The 15,913-nt window shown below is 36.4% G+C and overlaps 1 protein-coding gene and 1 long non-coding RNA gene across 5 annotated transcripts; one reads left to right on the top strand and one right to left on the bottom strand.

Moving 5' to 3' along the window:
- Window positions 1-7,219: 7,219 nt before the first annotated feature.
- LOC111444983 (myosin-binding protein 2) lies at window positions 7,220-11,123 on the bottom strand. Of its 4 annotated transcripts, XM_023083144.1 has the most exons (4): window positions 9,790-11,123; window positions 9,511-9,690; window positions 7,996-9,424; window positions 7,220-7,903 (listed from the first exon to the last, which is right to left on the bottom strand). In XM_023083144.1, exons 1-3 carry the CDS (start codon window positions 10,922-10,924, stop codon window positions 8,019-8,021), a joined length of 2,721 nt encoding a protein of 906 aa, XP_022938912.1. In that variant the 5' UTR covers window positions 10,925-11,123; the 3' UTR covers window positions 7,220-7,903; window positions 7,996-8,018. The 4 variants fall into 4 exon arrangements, with proteins under 4 accessions (XP_022938912.1, XP_022938911.1, XP_022938914.1 ...); XM_023083143.1 differs by having other exon boundaries at window positions 7,220-9,424; XM_023083146.1 differs by having other exon boundaries at window positions 7,220-9,424; window positions 9,511-9,654.
- Window positions 11,124-12,107: 984 nt separating this feature from the next.
- LOC111445378 lies at window positions 12,108-15,819 on the top strand. The gene is made up of 3 exons (XR_002710827.1): window positions 12,108-12,120; window positions 12,774-12,951; window positions 15,699-15,819. It is a non-coding gene; the product is annotated as an uncharacterized LOC111445378 (long non-coding RNA).
- Window positions 15,820-15,913: the final 94 nt, after the last annotated feature.

Genomic DNA, 15,913 nt, shown 5'->3' with positions numbered 1-15,913 from the left:
CAAACTATCAACTAATACCTAAAAATAGAAAAAAAAATATATAACTAACTAAATCTTGTAAATAAATAAAATATACGGTTAATCAAATCTATACTAACAACTCCCTAAATATCTCAGATATATTCTAACTAATTATTACTCCAAAATATCTTCTTAATATTTTCCAGCAGCTTTCCAGTTTCCATTTCGTTTCCTTCTACGTTTTCCATCACCTTTCGACTCTTGTATCATGGAGCGAGTAGTAGAGAGCTTGAGAGCATCGCCTCGGGTTTAAGAGGTCAGAGTAGAGGGTTAAACTACCAGTTACCTTCGATCTCATCGCGCCTCAATCTCGCCCTCGGAGTCAGTATTCAGTTCTCGAATTCTTGTCTCGATTCAACTTCAGCTCTTGGGTTCACATTTGTTGCCTCCTAATTGCTCAGCTTTAACCTCAACCTCAAGTGCTTCAATATCAGAGTTCTTCTTTTGAACAACTATAACTCAACCCAACCCAAACCTAACCCGAAATTAGAAGTTGAGTTGGATTGGGTTGTGAATCAATTTCGAGTTGAGTTGGATTACCGATCCAACTAAATCGAACTTTTGGGTTGGTCCAAAAAATTCCCTCAACCCGACCCATGTACACCCCTACTACAAGGTGATTGATCCTTAGCGTCATTTTGTTTTAATTAATATCTTCAAGATGATGGATCTGAGATTGAATTAGACCTTATGGAGTAGATTCAGGCCAGTACCAATAATTAGTAACTCTATACTAGGTCAACCAAATAAATACCCTTACTTAGTAACGGCTAGGCTAGTATCAATATTGGCTTGGTGGGATGAATTGAATGAAGTATGAATGACATGTGCTCTGTGACTCCTATATATGTCGTTTTTATGAATGTATGACATGTATTACATTATGTTATGACTTATGTTATAATATGTTATATTGTAAGTTAGACTATGAGATGTTAATGTTATATTATATTTCCTATTGTGACTTCTATGTTGTATGATGCATAATACTACTAAATGATATGTCATGCACATTATTTTAGCATGATTATTTCAGGATTATGAATTACTAATACGCCACGTCTGTATTCATGAAAGTTATCTTTATGAAAAACTGGATGTACGACTTTGATAAGAAATCACTAAAAAAGAACTACCTTGTTGATCAAATATCTCAAGTTAAGAACATTTGTTTCAAATTTGAATAATTTTACAAGCAATATTGATCATGTCAAACTTGAATGATTCTAAACATATAACCTAAACTATATAGAATTGCAAAGAAACTTAGACAATGGTAAAGACAAGCACAAATGCTCTTTTTACTACATTTTTCAAGCCCCTTTGCAAAATAACATACATGGCTTTATATAACCTCAAAATGAAACCTTTCACCTTTCAAGTTGTAACCTTTATACTTTATGACCATAATTATTCAGTATGTAAATGTAACTAAAGATAAATAAAAAGTCTTAAAACTTTAAATACATTAATGAGACACCATAAATCTAGATTTTAATCATCCAACATAAATTTGTAACCATTTAAGAATAAATTAAGTCTCAATTGAAGTATCTTGAAATCTTTGTTCAATAAATGAAACTTGATTCTTCTTAATGTGAAACTAATTGCAACTTGAGTTTAACTTCAATAAAACTTAACTTCACTTAATGTAACTTAACTTTATCTTGTGGTAATTTGAACAACATTCTTCACAATTTTCTTTAAGTTCATATTGTATGATTGAAATACCTTAGTTCATATCAGACCTACATCATACATCTATATCATGATTTAAAGTTATGGAGACCTCATGCATTTTTGTATATCAAGTGCGTCAAGATACTTCCCCGTTGTGATGAGTACGGACACACGTTACGATATCTATGTACGTCATGATATTATGCAGACTCCTTTCCCTCCTTAACTCCGGCAGCATCAGCGTGCGTTATGAAGGGCAGGCCCAGAAGTGTGTATACACCTGCCTAGTGGGTCCATTTGCATGTACGTGAGTTGTGTATAAGGCATTACTACACATTCAATTTTTGCCTAGATTGGAAAGCAAAGATCAAGACCATGAAATGTTTCTATGAAAGGATAGGTCCCACCATAATTGCTTGTGTAGCATTTTTTGACCCTAATAGTGGAGTTACTTACTAAGTATTTCTTAAAATACTCAAGCCACGTACCACTCTTATTTTTTCAGTAAAATAAGTATTCCTTGTATGGATGACGACATTGTAGTGGAGATCATTATTGAAGTGAAGATAGCTGCATTTATGCTTAAATTGTAGCCCTTAGGTTAGATCAAACTGTTTTCATTATTTCCTTGATAGATACTTTTATTTCAAAGGGGTTTTACAAACATTTAAGTCCATGAAATCGTTTACAAAATGTGTTAATTGAACTTTTTCACGCATATTAGACATGTCATGTATGCAGTGGGTGTTGAAAATTATTAAAAGTAACTCTACATTGACTAATTAAGAGAATGGTCATGAGTTTATAAATAAGACATATATCTCCATTGGTACAAGGGAAAAATCAAAGGCAAAACCATGAGAGCTTATGCTCAAAGTGGACAACATCATACTATTGTGGAGTTACGTGATTTCTAACCATAATAACCTTGTTTTAATAGAAAATTTTGGTCGTTCCAGGATCAAACTTTACCCCTCGTGTTGCCTTAAGAGAAGATAAAACTAGGGGTCTAAAAGAGAGAACGATCAGAGTGTTAACTCTCGTGATTGCATTAACATTCTCCCTTGGGTTCACCTCAAGTTGTGATGGATAATATGGTTTTTCATCTCAACTCTTGTTTCATTTTAAAATTTAATAGTCGTCAGCTAGATTTAAAATGGAAAAAAGAAAGCAATTAACTCTCTTGGCCATGAGTGGATGGGTGTGTTTCATTGGATGGTTAGAAAATTCGCCTGAAAAACATTTAAAATGGAAAAAAGAAAGAAATTTTCATTATTAAACAAAATTCTGTTGGGAGTAGTATAACATGAACTCTTGTTGGAAAATTTGTTACTTCTTTTTCTGTAATTTTGCTTACTTAACAATGACATGTACACTTTTTATATGTTGTTGTCTAGTTCATTACATAACAACGTTGGAAAAACTCTTGAAATTATTTACTCTCACATATTTTTCAACACTTTTTACTTAACACGAGTCTGCCATTTTGTATCACGAGAGAAAGAACAACAAAACAACAAACTGAACATAGAAGATATTGATACCTTATTCTAATATATTTAGTATTGGTAGATTTGATTCGGTAGAAATCAAAGGCATAGATTATGAGATTTATTTTGTTTTTGGTGGAAATGTAACAAGTTTGATGTTCTTCCATAGATCTAATTGAATAATTTATTTTGTAATGCATAAGTAGATTATAAAATTTCAATTATTTGAAAATCTCTTGATATTTAATGTGAAATGAATACATTTATCCAAGAGCAAATTATATTTAAAAAACATTGTTGAAAAAAAAGTTTAGACAACCGAAAATAAATGCTATCAAACTTGCATTACGATAATTATAGTAAAGAAAATCGTTTTGGCCGAGCATCCTGCATTAGAATTGTTTAGAATGATGTTCTCTCTTGATCTGGACTTTTAAAAGATTAAACCCGATTAAAAAATTGAAGAAGAACCAAAGGTGTGATTTATGGATTTTAGAATACCATTTTTTTCATATATTTGAGCGTTTAACTGTTTGAATACTTATGAAAGGTTCTTATGATTTATGAGATTATTTTTAACAAATCATCTCAAGGAAGTCAAGAGACAAAATGGTTGGAAGACACGTTTTCAATTAAGGTCCAATAATGATAAGAATTAAGAAATGTCTATTTTGAATGCATTTATTTTTTTTCACCGCGGATAAAATTGAATGAAATTAATTTTTTGGGATTACTAGATTGAACTTCCTCACGTAATATTTATAGGAATCAGCATGAAATGCTAGCATGTGAATATACTTTTACTTAGGTGGTTAGAATATGCATGATTAAGAATATATAAGGACAATTTTGGATAAGAATGCATTGTATGTTTAGGAAAATTATGACCACTTTGATGAGATTGTACGGTGCATGTTATTTTAATGTTTTCACTGTGCTAAGTGACACAATCGCGCTTTCGAAGGCAGCGGACTAGCGATTGTGCGGCACTCACTTTCCAGCGACAAGTGAGTTGAGCCTATTTGTTCTTGCGTCGCCTACGGCCAAGCGACGTACGGTCAAGCCTCTAGCCTCGGTTTTAAAAGAAGGTTTTAGAAAACGAGGAGAGAGAGATTTGAGAAAGAGAGATTTTAGAAAGAGACGTTATATAAGCAAGCAAGAGAAAGATAACAACGGCTTAGCATATATAACCTTGGGTAGGGAGAAGTTGACGACTAGTCATATCCCCCTATAGTACATTCTGGGCCATTTTAGTTCTGGCAGGCGTAGACATGATATTTTTGAGGTGTCATACGCTTTAGAATTACAAAAGGAAAAACACTAGAATGAAAAGACATGACAAGGGTTTGGCTTGTCATGGGCATGCGGCCATGGGCAACATGCCCTGGACAAGCATGACCGTGACACTAAGCATACATGAAAATGTAGGATAGATTCCGATGATTTATTGTGGCATAGTTACCTACATTGAGTTAAGATTAGAGTGTTAGAGTTTGATTTGTTAAATGATAACCTAGGTCAGAATACTTCCCGTAGATCGAATACTTCCAAATTGTGAGTGACGATCAGGAGTCTGGACCATGGTGCTCCTAGACCTAGATAAATCAAGGAGTTAGTATAAAGAGTCAACATTTTAAGTCACTTACACGTCCTAAGAATCTAGTAGACCTCCATAGCACCCAAGAATGACTAAGGTAGCTATCTAGACTACTGAGAGTGTGAATGGTATCACTAAAGTCTTTGTCACCCTTTCCATTCTGATTCCCCAATAATGTTATCAACGACCTAGGTCAGATCTGATCACCTCCTCCCCAATCAAGCGATATGCCCATAGGAAGGGTCTCTAGTTAACCTTACCCAACAATGTTTAGAGAGAGAAACTATATTGTCTTACGATATATGATGAGGTTATGCCTCAACCAAGGACGTCCGTCGTTCACTACCTAGATAAAATAAGTTATCTAAGTCTAAGTATAGAAAAAATTGAGTAATCTACATAGACCCCAAGGGGTAAGAGTCAAATGAGAGAACCACTTGAAACTTCAAAACCTTCCTAGAGATTAAGATACCTGCAGAGATTAGGCATGAACTTCTTAGAGCCTAGAGAAAAGCTAGCCTTATCTATCGAGATAAGGATGTAATGAAAGTTTACAAGTAGGATGCTTCCGGACTATTTTTTATACTTGCCCCATTTTTCATCCTTTTTTTTTCAAGTGACTCAAGACCACTAGTTGACGTAAAAGAGTGTTTGAGAGTTGTACAATTACATAGTGGGATCGTCGCACGACGTCAGTCTTATATGTATATTTTGCATCCTTTATATTTTATCTAAACTTGTACCCCAAATCTATTCTTCCCTTGTAATAAACTTATAAAAACATCGGTCTATAATTAGATTTCAGTTTTTTTTAATCGTGCTGTTTCTTTTAAATTGTGTAAAACTTTACTTTTATTTTATTTACTTTTGCTTTCATCTTCTTAGTCACCGTCCAAGATTCAAAGCCTCAAAAACTAGATTGTGACAGTTGTGAATTTATGCTACTATATACTCAACTCTCTTATAATAGTTAATGCGTATATTTTTTTTTAATGAATTGAAATCCGTAAATAAAATATCTATTAGTCAAATTTTCTTATCAGTGATTATTGAACTAAAAACAAATTTCTTATTTTGTATTATTTTGTAATTGGTATATAAGATTTTAGTAACATTAGATCGAGTGTGTGAATTGTGCGACTCTAACAGTTCATACATGATGATGTCATACTACCCAATCATATAAGATAAGGTCGTGCCTCTACTAAAGATATCAATCATTTGTTGTCGTGGTAATGTAGACTGACTAAGCCTAAAGAATATCCAGAGATGACATACGTCGTCTAGTAGATCCACAATGCAAAATCCAAGTGAACAACTTTCAATCTCCGATTGAGTTTGTGATGAGCAAAAGAACTACTCGAAACTTCAAGTTGTCCCCAAAAGCTTAAATAACCGTAGAATTAGGCCCGAATTTCATAGAGTCAAAGAGAGACTTCTACAAGTGTATTTTTATACTTCCCCATTTTACATTTCTTTCTCGAGTATTTGCTGACTTTTCGTTGAAGTAAGAGAGCATTCAAAAGTTGTGCAATCACAAAGAAAGTTGTCCTAAGGGTTAGTCCTTTCGTATATCTTAGATTTTTTTTTTTTTTTTTGTATGGTTTAAAATTTCATTCCGATCCCTAGACTTTGCTTACAAAAGAAAATACAAAAATTACAAAAGCGTCCGGTTATAGGAGGTTGGAAGTTGGATGTTAATTCATAAAATATGAGAGAGTTCCTCAACTGTAAATATCAAAAAGATTTAATGCATCAAACAGCAATAATTGAAAATTTTTAAAACTGATTAACACTTAACAAAATTCATTACTTCAACTTCCAATTTTCAACCAAATCATTTATATACAATTCAAGTTTGCTTTCACAATGATATTTGGCCACTTTTTGTCCCCACCCAACCACTTTCTTTTATTTCAAAATAACCCCTCTTCTTTCTTTTATTTCAAAATAACCCCTCTACTTTCTTTTATTTCACTATGGTTGGTCTGTGCCTATGCCTTTGCCTATTAGGGACTTGTTTTGTACTCTTCAACTTCAAAAACTTTCTACAATAACATTCCCCCTATCCTTCCCTATGAATATCGAAAAAAAGTTCTATTGATCCTTCAATTAACATCAACATCTCGACTTGGATTAATTTTCCTCAACAAAACACGAAAAAAGGGCAAAAATTTTGTGGGTAACAGCCTAAGCCCATCGTAAGCTGATATTGTCCTTTTTAGGCTTTTCCTTACCTGCTTTTCTCCAAAGTTTTTAAACGGTGTCTAGTAAGATTTTTCACACCCTTATAAAGGATGTTTCATTCTATTGTTCTATTTGGGTTTTCCCTTTCGGACTTTTTGTCAAGGTTTTTAAAACGCGTCTTCTAGGGAGAAATTTCCACTTTTATAAAGTACCGAGTGAATACGGAATGTAAACTTGAAAAGAGTTGTAGACAAAGCACTCAACTTTTATATACTTTACAAATGGAAAGATGTAGTAGTGTACAAAGAACTCAATTTTTTGGCGTTCAAATAGTAAGAAGAAGAAGAAGAGGATGAAGAAAAACAAACCCCATTTGATGAAATGATGCAAATGATGGAGAAGGGAAACAACAAGGGTTCTTTACCCAAATCCTTTCACCTTCCCAGAAAAAATAAAAGAAAAAGATTTGTCCTTAAAATCTAAAAACTTGCCTAAATAATAAAACTAAAGCTATAATTACGTACCTGGCACTGGAATCTTTGCCTATGATCTTTCCAGCTTTGCAAGCCAGCCTCTCTTCCCTCACAAAAAAAGAAACATAAGACAAATGACAGACTGGCTACACCTCACTGTCCTACACACAAATTCACCTTCCCTTAGTAGGTGATCACTATGAACACAACCCACAAAAACTTTGGGCCAACTTTGACTCATTAACACAGCTAGGAGGGCGGACTTTAGTTTGTTTAGTCCAACATTTTTTGAATCAGAAGGCTCCACCATATGGAGCCTTTCTGATTTTGTCGACGACGACGATGACGATGACAATGTGGGGGCTTCGGGTTTTGGTTTTGGTATCGTTGCTTGTTGGATTTTGGTATCGTTGCTTGTTGCACTCCAAAGGACCACATTATGTATTTACCAAGGACTAGAAACAAGTTAACCAAGTTCGTTCAGTTTACGATGCATCTTCGGAGTTTAAAACGAAATTATGCGAAGGATTCGTGAGGCTTTTTTTACCTGTTGTGTTGTATGAATCGCGATCATGCTAGGACACTGTCTCCCATGTTCTTCAAATGGAGATCGACGCTCCTTAGATCGCGGAGATGCTGTAAGATCTCTTGGAGAAGCTCTATGCCTTTGTCTCCTTTTTTTATGGAGCCAATGCAATGCTTTAGAAACTCCCTATCTGCTTCGAGTGCTTGTAATCTCTCATACACGTGATCGACCTCTTCCTCAACAGCAACCCTCCTGAATTCTGTATCGAATTTGTTGACAGAAATGGAGTCGAAAGTTTGTTCTTCTCTGTTTGTTACGTCTTCAATATCAGCATCGACTGCATCATTGAAAAGGGGAAGAAGTCGTTTGGCTTTCGTGCTCATCGCTCTTCTCTCGGGATAATGTTTTCCGTTCAAATGGTGACCGTTTTCGAATCCGTTTGTTTCAGTGGTATAATCCGAGTTCTTGTGGTAGCCATTACCATTCTGTTCACAATAATGTACAACGTCTTCTAATTGTTGTTCTTCATCAGTTAAAGTGAAAAGCTTCTCTTCCAACAACTTCAGCTCCTCAAGAATGGACAGCCTTTCTTCCTCGAAATTCGCCATGGTTTCGTCCAAATAAAGGACTGCCTCAGCCGGGGTGTTTTGATTCTCCGTTTCTTGGTTAGAACATAAATCTTCGTCTTTCTTTGCTTCGGTGTTCAAATCGATCGATAGCCCATCGCTATCATCGGCATTGCTACAAGAAACCGAAGAATGTCTACTTTGGAAGCTACCTTCTTTTCTGTTCCTTAACAATGCTATTTTCTCTTTAGCTTCATAATCTTGAAGCTTTTTTCGGTAAACTTCGAGTTCTTTCTCGAGTTCTTGCTTTTCCTTTTCCCTCTTTACGACGAGCTCGTTCAAAAGCTGTAAAGCTTCCTGGTCATACTCGGATTGCTCCTCCATCATTCTTTGGTACTGCAAAGCTTCCATTTGCATGCTTGCTTTCTCCTCTTGAAGCCTATTGATCATTGCCATTGTCTGGTTGGCTGCTATGGCTGAAGCACTTCTCTCTTCTTCTAGCTCTGCATATAACGCATTCAATGCCTTTCTTTCCGTTCTCAACGCTGACTTCAACTTCTCGATCGTCAATACTCCATCCCCGCTTTCGGTCTCGCTTATGATGCTTCCATCCAACGACTCTTCCGTTCCAGATTCCTTTCTGTCGAGTAATAGCAGCTTCTTGTGTAGCTGATGGAAACTATCCATTGAAGTGGGTGTATCAGGAACTTTATCTTCTTCTTCATTCTCATTGAGCTCAGAACTCAACGGTTTGTGATCGTCCAACGGTTGAGAACTCGTTTCCACGGACAAGATCTTGAACTCTACCTCTTCGTTAGCTTCCTCGGCTTCCTCGACTTCCTCGACTTCCTCGTCGAGCTCAGATTTCCGAGCTTTGTTAGAATCTAAATGTGGAATGCAGCAAAATACTAATGATCAGATTTAGCTAAACTCTTGATATGATATGGGAAAAGAAAGCAAAGTATGCTACCTTGCATAGTGTCAAATTCCAATGATGAACTTGGGGAAGGATCTTCTTGTGCATCAGAATGTGGAGGAAGGTCGGTTTGAGTTTGACTGTCGCCGATGGGTTCGTGATCGGGACGATCAGGAATATTCGTCCCAATCGAAATCTCTACCTCAAGTTCATCATTCCACATGTGTAAATCTACTTATTTATTGAAACAAGAACAAAAACAAGCATAGAAAGTACTCAGCAAACATTTGATCTTCAAAGAAAACATTATCATAATCCATTGAAGAATAGTACCTTGATGAAGATCTGAGTCTGGCTCTCTTGTTGCCACTGCCAATTCTTCAAGGCCTTCTTTATGAGCATCAATGGAAGCCTCAGCTTGTTCTTCTCTCATTGATGGATCTTCATAGCCAGAGGGGCTTTTGCTACTCTCCTCCACATCCATGGCTTCCACCTCTGCAACATCCCAATCTTGATTCTCAAAGTGGGAGACAAAGTCCAAAACGACATCTTCATTCCCACAATCCTCTTGTCCTTGTTCCTCATCTTTCACTTGGCTAAGGATGTTGTCGTTGTCGTTGTCATTGTTGTGGTCATCCTCGGAGGCCGAAAAGTTGATCAAATCAACTGGAATCAGCCGCCGATCGTCGCCCCGGTCAATGTAGAACTCAAGATGATTTGGAGAAATCTCAGCCAATTCATCCTCTTTCTCACAACCAACTTGAACTGGTTTCTGATTACAAGAGCTCAGATCTTCAGCTCTATCGTCATCCTCATGAACCGCTGAATCTTTACAGCCAAAGCCACAAACAGAGCAAGTGGAGTTCTTCTCAGCCTCTTCCTCGCCGGAAACCTTGGAGATTTCCCTGTCTCCGATGACATCTTCCGATTGAACATCAATTTCCGCCTCAGAAATAAAATCCCCCTTCTGGGCATAATCCAAATCCCCCCAATTGGGCTTAATCAAAATACAAGGAGAAAACAAACGATTCTTCAAGCTCTCCCCACAGCAAGAACAGCTCTTCAAACCCTCCTTCTCATCACCGAAAAAGGGAAAGCTCTTAGGAATCTGATAGAACTCGTCGGACTTAGAAGAAGACGAGCAATCCTCGCACAAATCTCGAAACTCAGTGAGTTTCCGATGATTCGAACAGTAACCCAGATTAGAAATCTCAAAGGAATGAGCTTCACAAAGAAGATCTCTGTAAGAACGCTTTCTCCCAGGCTCGAACACATGGTCCACTCTGGAACACCACAAACAGGGGCGCTTCAGCCCAAACCACTCTGCAAATTTAACGATCAGGTAAGAGAAAAGGGCTTGAAGAAGAAGAAGAAAGATGAGAACCCATTCGAGAAGAGCGTAGACTAAAATAAGGGTGAACTTGTTGGAGTTTCGGTGCAAGATGGTGGCAAATTTGTTGGCGGCCATGGATGGTGGAGTTTTGTGTTTGTTGTATGGTGGGTATGTACAGAGGAGGCAAAAAGGAGGGATTTTTGCAGAAGGGGAGATTAAAAATTTGATCTTTTTTGCAGAAAAATGGTGCAAAACTGAGAGGAAGGAGAGAGAGACAAGCAGAAGAAGAAGAAAAGAGAGGGAAGGAAGGTAATGGGGAAATTGTTTTATTTAGAATAAACAAAAAAGTTGAATCACACCCAATTCATTATTTTCAGCTAATTGGAAAATTAAATATTAATTACAAAAATATGTATGAATTATTTGTTCTTTAATCAATTTGTTTATTCAATTCATAAAAAAAAAAATTATTTAGTATTTTTAGGATTTATTTATAAATATTATTTACTAAGCTATACATGAGTTTAGAAATGTATTTAATAGTTTATTCACGGTGCATATTAATTAATTACTAAATTTTTTTGGGAAGTATTATTTATTTATTTATAATATAAAATATATGAATTTAAAAATAAATGAGGAGCCAAATATTTTCATTAAAAAATTTAGAAAAACAATTCTTCAAAGATGCGTTTGTGTTAAAAAAAAATTATTCTAAAATTAATTTCCACATTATTATTATTATTAGTATTATTATTATTATTATTATTATTATTATTATTTTGTTGTAGAAAAGTAAATGTGTATGAGGTTAATGATAACGGCTCCACAGCTTTTTATTTTTTAAAAAAATATTTAATATTAACAAAAAAAAAAAAAAAGCTTTGGACAAAATGGGTGGCCCACCAACCATACCCATGAGTTGGTGGGCCATTGTCAAAGTAATGTGTGGGCCCTCTTCAAGGATGCCGGACGCTCACTTCATCATGCCGATTAAGATCTCTTTTAATAAAATTAATTATTTTTTATTTTTTATTTTTCTATGGTACGAAAATATTCCTTTTTGTAGGATTTTTGTTTTCTTTTTTCTTTTTTTTTTTTTTCGATCTCTTAAGAATTATTGGAATCTTATTTGTGTAAAAGTATGATAAACCACATCGGTAGATTTAGGTTTTAAGAAAATTGACTAAAAGAATCGAATTTCGATTGTCTAATTTATAAAGTTTAATATATATGCTTCTGACGGGATAATACTTTTCTTATATATAAAAAAAATTATTAAGATAGAATAAAAATTGAGATGCCAAGAACACAATATAATATCTTAATGGGTAATTACATGATTTCTTAGTATGTATTTGTCACAATATCATTGAAGGTTTTCGATGATCTTGGTGGATAATTGCATAATCGCTTAACGTGTAATTACTATAATGTCATTTATAATTATTTATTTCTTATGATCTTATAATCTTAATGGCTATTTATACGATCATTTAACATATAATTTATTGAGGGCTCACTCATAATATACTTTATAAACTTAGATGCCATAAATCATTAACACGTTTTATCAACCCAAATTCAACAAATCATCATATTTCAGCCATGGTTTCAATATTACATGCCATTTAAAATTTAGCATGCTTTACTAAGCCAAACGCAAACCATTGCTCCACATTTTAAGCATGCATTCAAGGATACATCATATTTATGCTATAAGCTTAGCAGCATCATATATTTTAAATAACTACTTCAATTCGAGTTTAGTTTTGGTCAAATTATGACTTCTTTTCCTTCCAAATATCCTAATGAGATCCTATTATTAAATATTAAATCTGAAGTGGACTAAAAAAATAGAGAAAATGGGTCAAAAACCAAATCAAATAGAATAGGTCTAAATGAACTAGCTTGAACTAATTGGATTGACCAACTACTAGGTTATCTGAGTGATTCTTTGCTTGCTCTCTAGACGAGTTTATAGCGCAAAGGTCTTGTTAAAAAAACTCCTTGCAATTTCCACACACAATAGTGGCACCTAGATTACTTCAACAAGCTACACTATTCGACCTAGGCTTGACCTGGTGGTACTTATACTTCTAATACTAGGTAGGGCTCGCACTAAAGGTGTACTTCAGAGGAGATAGGAAGCGAAGGCTCTGGTAATACTGTCATATTACTACTAGGACTGTTAAGCTTTCTTCTAGGGGTTGTGGATTTTTTTCTACCAATTGGGGCCCTCCCTTCACCACCCCCATGGGGATGGTCTACAGGGTTCATAACTACTCCTCTTACTAAAGGACGCTTACCTAGCCAACATTTAGATCCGGCTCTACCTAAACTTTTCTGGTTTACCCCAGCATTCCCCACTTGTCCGACTGTTGCTGAGCAATTTTTGGATAACAAACGAACCTCCCCAGAAGGTAATTTTAATGTGGCCGATTTCCCCTCTTTTGCAATCAGTTTCGCTACAGCACCTGCTGCAAGGAGAACAGACGCCATTTGGAGCGCGAGGCCTGCCTTCCTGCAAAGGAGATAAGAAAAGGCTCAGCGGAGGCGGTAACTGTTATGAATGTGGAGGAGTGGGACATTTTGCTCGTTACTGTCCCATCCCAATGTTCAGACAGACGAATGCTATGCTGCTGGGAGAGTGAAGAATAGACCAGCTGAAGATGGAAGAGTGAACGTTGTGGAGCCTAGAGCCCGGAAAGGAAGCTAGCTCTCAAGGTAAGTTCAAGTCGGAACCAGACATAGACATGGACTGGGATGAGTTTAATAACGCCATGACTATAGACTGGGATTTCTTCATAGAAGAAATGGATTTAGATGACTTACCAGCACCTAGTGACAATCATTGTATGGTGCTTGACCTCAACGACTTTATTGAGGAAGCCCTCACAGCCCAGGCACAACGACGCAATTATCAGGGGCGCTGCGTTTTGGAAGGATGAATCGCTCCCGAACAAGGAATCTATTGATTCTCTACCAATTGGACCATAGGTGCGATGATTTCTCTGAGTAGTAAGTCTTTGTTTGAAGGTAGAGGAGAGAATATGTTAGACTGAACAGGCATGAAGGAAAGAAGAAACGAAAACCTGAACCGATACGACCTTGTAAATGAAAGAAGAATCAGATATTTACGGTCGAGAGTAAATAAAAGACAAGAGAATGAATTGCACTACTACTGAATGAGACAGATTGAACTCAAAGACTAGGTAAAGCATATGAGCTCTTTTCTTGAGCGAGGTACACTTCTCTCCTACCGCTCGGCTTCTTGACTACTTCTCAAATACGTAAACAGCTCATTCCATATATTCTTCAGCAGGTGGAGTTGTTGACACGAGACTCTCCAACTCGGGTGTAACTATTCTTTCCTTTTCCAAGAGTCTCTGCTAGTTGAACCCCGTCCAGTAGACTCCCTCTTTGGCTTATCCCCTTCGTCAGCTCTTTTATCGGAATATTATTACCTAGGTTCGTCAAGTTTGAATGGATGGCGTAGCGTAGGTGGCAAGCAAAGTTATATGGATACGGTCCCCAAAAATACGGGAAAGATAGAATTTCTTTTCTTGAAGCTCCAGCTATTAAGGGAAAACTGCTTTTACTATTTTACAGTTATATGGGGATAGAAAATCTTTTCTTCAAATAGCGCTTTACCTAGCCTAGTAAAAGAGTTAAAGAAGGAAAAGGTTCAGGGGTAAAGCAGCTGGATGAGAACCTTTTTGAACAGCTCAAGGACGAGAAAGTGGGAGTTCAGACTTGGCGAACGAGCTCTTGCCGCGGGAGAGGAAAGCGGTGCAGGCAAAATAACCATTCCGGTAGTTGATAGTGGAGCAAAGGCTGGATAAAAGAGTAAATCAAAAGGAGTTCCATCCGACTCGCCTGCCTTGTCTCTCCAAATACCAAGATCTGCCTGCCGTCAAACTCCTAGTGATAGGCCAGTGGACTCAAGTCATTTGTAGTCCCGGAAGGATCGATTCGTCGGATTTTTCTATTATTGATCGATTTGTGCGTATGCACAGGTAGTCATTCCCCCCGTTCCTTTGGTCTTTTCAACGGTACTTGAATCTTCAGTCGCAGTCATGTCTCGCCCCCCAGTATAGTGACTGGTTCCATCTTTCCCCCAAATTTCATCAGTTCCAAGTTCAAGTGTTCATCCATCTTCATTCCAAAGGCGAACCTGGAAATTTAGAGGCGTTGAGGACAAAGAAATTGTTCTTCATTTTTGCGCACAAACCTCTTAAACTTCTTTCAAATTCCTTGCTTATTAAAAAAGTCTTTTTCTTCCTCTTTAATGAATTACTCTTTCTTGCGTTGACTAAAGTTTTGATTTCCTTTTCCCACTCTTTAGAATGATAGCCGTCCATTTTCATTTCATGGATCTTGACCTTCTTTCCGGGAATGTAATAATCTTGTTGTTCCTCAAGATTCCCTTGATCTTTCTCTTCTCCTCTCGATTCCTTCTTTCTCTTTCTCTTCCCCTTCAAGTGTTTCAAGGCAAGACGAAAGCAAAGAGATAGTTCAACCTTCACCATTAAGGAGTTCAGCCGAGTTCAAGCAAGAAAGGAGAAAGACCATTAAACAGGAGGATCAATCATCAGGTCAAGCTCATTCACCTCTCCCTTTTCTATCACACGTAGAATTGTCTGTCATTTAGGAGGAGTGAATGAAAGAAGGTTCCGGTTCAATAGCTCAGGTGTTCAGGCTCAGTCGCTTTACCTTGCTTTAGAGTTCAATCAGTCTATCTAATTCATCGTTTCGGGGTGAACTCTATAAGAAGAAGAGGGGACTGCATTGGATAACCTTATTCTGTCTTCGACTAGGGCAATTAGGTGGTTTAAATCACATCTCGTATTACCAAGACAATCAGAGTTAGCTCTTTGGCACTAATCCTATCTTTGGATTCACTTAGGTATAGACCTTTGATCGTCGGTCACGGTCTTAGGGTGCACGGTTTACTGGAAACGTATTGACCTACGTCAACATGTAAATTGCTCTAGCTCTAGCACCCTAATCTTAACTTTGTTAACTCATGCATGCTTTGTTAAGTAGATATTCTTGTGGATTAGATAAAGCGCAAAAAAAAAAAAAAAAAAAAAAAAAAAAAAAAAAAAAAAAAAAAAAAAA

The sequence above is a fragment of the Cucurbita moschata genome, unplaced genomic scaffold (genome assembly GCF_002738365.1).
Source record: "Cucurbita moschata cultivar Rifu unplaced genomic scaffold, Cmos_1.0 Cmo_Scf00007, whole genome shotgun sequence".
NCBI classification, from domain to species: Eukaryota; Viridiplantae; Streptophyta; class Magnoliopsida; order Cucurbitales; family Cucurbitaceae; genus Cucurbita; species Cucurbita moschata.
This window is presented reverse-complemented; position numbering and strand designations above follow the sequence as displayed.